The sequence below is a fragment of the Nanorana parkeri genome, unplaced genomic scaffold (genome assembly GCF_000935625.1).
Source record: "Nanorana parkeri isolate BGI_ZX_2015 unplaced genomic scaffold, ASM93562v1 scaffold2092, whole genome shotgun sequence".
NCBI lineage: Eukaryota > Metazoa > Chordata > Amphibia > Anura > Dicroglossidae > Nanorana > Nanorana parkeri.
Genome location: NW_017308360.1, coordinates 96,552 through 101,775, shown reverse-complemented (window position 1 = coordinate 101,775; position 5,224 = coordinate 96,552). Strand labels below are relative to the sequence as shown.

General features: G+C 50.0%; 1 protein-coding gene across 2 annotated transcripts in view; it reads right to left on the bottom strand.

The window, feature by feature from the left end:
* Positions 1–4,291: 4,291 nt before the first annotated feature.
* The window catches only part of UBXN10 (UBX domain protein 10), a 1,173-nt gene continuing 240 nt past the window's right edge, over positions 4,292–5,224 (bottom strand). For both annotated transcript variants that reach the window (XM_018572649.1, XM_018572650.1), the window contains exon 2: positions 4,292–5,120. In XM_018572649.1, the coding sequence (XP_018428151.1) occupies positions 4,344–5,105 (762 nt within the window). In that variant the 5' untranslated portion in view covers positions 5,106–5,120 and the 3' untranslated portion in view covers positions 4,292–4,343. The remainder of the gene's footprint in view (positions 5,121–5,224) is intronic.

Genomic DNA, 5,224 nt, shown 5'->3' with positions numbered 1-5,224 from the left:
GTTCAGGTTTTTTTTATAGAAGACTCTTGTACCCCTTTTTATGTAGTTTGTGTGAGGAGCCCCCCGAGCTCTGACACTCGGCTGTTTTTGGAGTGTTTTTAAGCTTATGTGAACTTTCTTAGTTTAAAGGCAAAGTGCACTGATCAGTAATGCCCCCGGACCCGACCTGACCCCACCCCTCTAGATGGAGACTTGTATCCGGCTGCCGTTCTGTTTTTATATCCGGGGTGCAAGTCTTTTAATGTCCTGGCCGTGCCCGCACGTTAGTGTCCCATCGACATCTATGGGGCTGGTCACGAGGCCGGAGATGGTCCAGTAGAAGTCTATGGGGCTAGACGGAAGACCTTGCACTGCTAGATATGAAGTAAATTGTGCAATCGCAGCCATTGGATTGAAGCAGGTATGCGTCTGTGCATGGGGAGGGAGGTTTGGGGTCAGAGGACGGGGAGGGAGGTTTGGGGTCAGAGGACGGGGCGTACATGATCAGCGGACTTTTATCTGCTAAATATATTCCCGGTACATCGAAACGAATGTGCCATTTTTTTTTCGCCTCTAGAGCACCCGTAGTGAGTGGAAAGTACGTCCGCTACCGGCCATTCTGCAGAGGAGGACCCTTGCTTTGTGTGTGGAAGCCGTGGTCTCTCTGCAGAGGTCCAAGACATCCCAGCAGAGTCAAACCTATAGCTCTGAAAATGGCAGGAAGCGTGAACTTTGATTGCAGAGCTTTAGGTAGGAGTCATGGAGGGGGGGCTTTTATGCTATTCTCTGTATGCCCCTGGGGTGGCCCGGCGCCCTTTGGATGGTGGCCCTGTAACCTTTCGGGTGGCGGCCCTGCGCCCTTTCTTGGGTGGCAGCCCTGCGCCCTTTCAGGCGGGGGGGTGTCCTACTGTGTGTTTTTTGACATTTTTAGTTTTGAATCTGCTTCCGAACGAGAAGCACCAATTCTTTTACAAAGTAAAAATTGAAAGAATGACTCCTAAATTTTAGGGAAAAGCTTTTTTTAATGAGTTTTTAGGCGTATCTGTTGATCGCAATCAGGGCGGTCTGTCTTGTCGGCCAATCGGGCTGTTTTTTAATGAAGCGACCAATCGGCTTTTACTAGAAGCTGATTGATGGGGCTTCAGTTTTTTTGGTTGGGCACACAAGATGGCCGCCTTTCTGTGGGCAACACGTACACTTAATGATTTGGAAAAAATACAAAAGTAGCATCGTAGACATATTGGCGTTCGGGAGAAGATGGATTTCTGCTGCTCTGCTGTATTTACTTCTGTTTGAATAAAGAATTATGTGCTATTATGACTTTGTAATCTGTTATTTGCTTCTCCGGCTGCCCCTTTGTTTGCGTTGTGTATGACCTGTGGCTGGGCCGCCTGTCCGGTAACATCCCCCGTGTAGTCCTCTTTGTTTGTGAGGACCCTGGAGTCTGACGCCTGTCTGTCCTGCCCACTAACCATGGAGTTGGAATGACGGGCAAGGAGACTCATTGCAGCTAAAATTCCGGTTGCATGATGGGAATTATAGTTTGTTTCAGCAGCCATGCGCATTTTAAAGGGAAGATGTTGGCGCTTTCCTAATGCTGCTCCCAGGTGTCTGGGCATAGCTGTGTATTCACATCAGAAGTGATGACCTCACTTACATATACATTTATATATAGGGACAGGAAGTAGGGGCCACAGCTAGTAACCAGCCCAGACTCCAGCTTTTAAGGTGCATTGAGGTAGTGTTTTTGACGCCTGCCCTTCCCAGGCCCCCCCGGGCCTGCCCTTCCCAGGCCCCCCCCAGGTGGAGGCCCGCCCTTAAATAACGGAAGATTTAATAGCCAACTGTGGTGCAGGTGATCAGTACAAAGTGCACAGAGTCTCCTTGTGATGGAGGTTCTCCATGTTGTTCCATTAGACACTATCCTCCACACCAGACTCGCCCCGTGCCGTCACATGTCACACTCGGAGGTCTTAATTTTCCATTTGTGATTTATTCAGGAATAAGTGCAATGTGGTTTTTGGATTTAAACAAATGGGAGTAACTCTCGGCACACACATTTATAAAAAGGGATTGCACTGAAGACTCGTCTAATGCCCAAATTTTACATCTACCGATGCATGCCCTTCCTGGGAGGAGAAAGGGAAGGATCTGGCTGCCATAGACCACATGGACCTGGCCCAGACCTCTACTTGCATACAATGATAGACGAGGCTTCAAATTCTTACAGATTCAAAACAAACATTTCTGAAATATAAAATATATATATATATAATTTTTTCCCCACCAGTCATGTTTCCAGCTACAATCTCTAGGATAAAACGATACAACATAATGCACACAAATCAGACCTGTTAATACATTACGGTATTGGTTTATGTTAAAAAAATCTGAGGGTTTAATGTCACTTTAATGAAGCGATGTGATGGTCATGATGTTCATTTTCTCAAACTAGAACGGGGTCATGGCCAACGAATCCCGCTGGATGTTCTAACCAAACTGGTAAATACTCAATTGGAATGCATACTGCAGGTGAAGGGACAAGTCTGTGCACACCTGACCACAATATGGAGCCTCCCCATTGTCCTCAGTATGGAGTTGCAGTGCCCCCACCCCACATGGTCATTAGCATGAAGTCGTCGTCCTCCCCCCCCCATCCCATTCTGGCTATAACAGCCTCCATTGTTCTGTGGGAATTTGTCCCATTTGTGAAGTCAGGTACGGAGGTTGGATGAGAAGACCGGGCTCAAAATTGGCATGCCAAAGGTGTTCAGTAGGGTTGAGGTCAGGACACTCTAGTTCCTCCACCAAACTGGTACCACCATGTCTGTATGGAGCTGGCTTTGTACACGGGACAGTCATGGTGGGACAGAAAAGGGTCTTCACCAAACTGTGACCACAAGGCTGGAAGAGTACAGTTGTCTACAATGTCTTTGTATGATGGAGGACCACCAGAACCTTCACTGGAGACACCTGACCTCCATCATTGGCATGTGGAATAAGCTCCTGTAGATGTGATGGGCAGGCACTCACAAATTCTGGCCATGTAGTGTACATACTATAGTGCTCCCCTCCCGATTTATAGCATAAGAACGAGTGACAACACTTCTATATTATGGAGAATGTACCAAGTGAGGGCAGAGGGTGGTGGAGTCACCTATCTTCAGATAGACCAGCTATAATTGGACCACGTTTTGGTGGACTGACCCTTAAAAATGAAACTGAACTCTGCCCATGTTAGCCAAATTCACAGGCAACCTTTAGGGAAGGGGCAATCATAACAAGATCTGCATATTTAGGAGTAGGTGATAGCAACGGGCTTTACTATGGGATCATGGGAAGCTGAGGACCCCCAAAAAAGGACACTCCAGCATTGTGCAGGAACTCTTTCTAGTGGGATTTGGGTTACTCAGCTTTCTTACGGCTCGGTGGTGAAGCCCAGTGATATCCCCCTTCCCTAGGCAGGCCCACCAGGACCTGGGTTGTAAGGTGGACATTATTTTACTCAGGGTGATGGCAGGACTGTGATAAGTGGACCTTCTAGTTTCATCTATCAGAACACAACATTACCAGCTGTGTAATATAAAAGGTCCATTCAGGTCAACACTCTGACAGAGAAAAGTTGTGGGTCTCACGGATCACAGAGGACCATGGTCCGGTCCTACAGATCACAGAGGACCATGGTCCGGTCCTACAGATCACAGAGGACCATGGTCCGGTCCTACAGATCACAGAGGACCATGGTCCGGTCCTACAGATCACAGAGGACCATGGTCCGGTCCTACAGATCACAGAGGACCATGGTCCGGTCCTACAGATCACAGAGGACCATGGTCCGGTCCTACAGATCACAGAGGACCATGGTCCGGTCCTACAGATCACAGAGGACCATGGTCCGGTCTCACAGATCACAGAGGACCATGGTCCGGTGTCACAGATCACAGAGGACCATGGTCCGGTGTCACAGATCACAGAGGACCATGGTCCGGTGTCACAGATCACAGAGGACCATGGTCCGGTGTCACAGATCACAGAGGACAATGGTCCGGTCTCACAGATCACAGAGGACCATGGTCCGGTGTCACAGATCACAAGGGACAATGGTCCGGTGTCACAGATCACAAGGGACAATGGTCCGGTGTCACAGATCACAGAGGACAATGGTCCGGTGTCACAGATTATAGAGGACAATGGTCCGGTGTCACAGATCACAGAGGACAATGATCCGGTGTCACAGATCACAGAGGACAATGGTCCGGTCCAGCTGAATGATCACTTCCGTTTCTGAAGACTGAAAAACCCAAAAAATGCTCCTGTGGTGTTTGTGGACGTCACCGGGACGGTTCTCCGTCACTCGCTGTCCTCTAGTCTCTTTCCAGGTATTGAATACACAGGACCGACTTGTTGGGAATGTTGCACTCCTGCAGACTGCGGCTGAGGTCCAGAAAACTCTTCCTAGGCACTTCCATAGATTCCACAATGCAGTCCTTGTACTGCACGCCGGTCTTCTGCTCAGCTGCGGCCAGAACAGTGTAGAGAGTGTCTGTGGGCCGGAAGTGCCTCTCAAACCTCTGACCAGAGTGGGTTCTGATGGCCAGCAGTAGTCTGGACTCTTGTTCAGATGGTTCCTGCAGATTCACAGGAACCGCCGTGTCCATCGTCTTGGAACCCCTGTGGCTGGCGGATGGGTGGTCGGCACTGGAGGCAGGAGTGGGCTGACTTCGGTACAAAGCTTGGGCCGGTGGACGTTCGCCCGACTCTGACACAATCCTCATGGAGCTGGTTTGTCGGACGAGTTGGTCCTCTCCATGTTCCCCGCTGCCTTCTGCTGCACCAATGGACGGCAGCACTCTGTACCGGTTCAGGCTGGATGAAGGTGGTCTGTGTGGAAGCTGGTTGAGATGCTCTGGGATGTCCTCTTGCCCCATTCTGGGGCCTGAGGGCGCCCGGGCTGAGGGGGGCCTTGGAGTGGGCGAAGTGTGGCAGGGGTAAGTCTCCGCATGGTGAGAGAAACCCTGCGGGGTGGTCCGGATGCGACCTTTGGCAGATTTTGGTCTTGCTACGTGCATTCTATGTAAGGGGTCTCCTGTGCTGGGGGGGTTCAGGCCAGTCGGAGCCAAGGCCATGTCTACTCACTGGACCTGGAGAGAGAGAGAAACACAATCACACTTCCAAACCTGCACCCCCAAAACAAGACCATGACCCACACAGACTAAGCATTGCAATTACCTCATAATACCCCCCC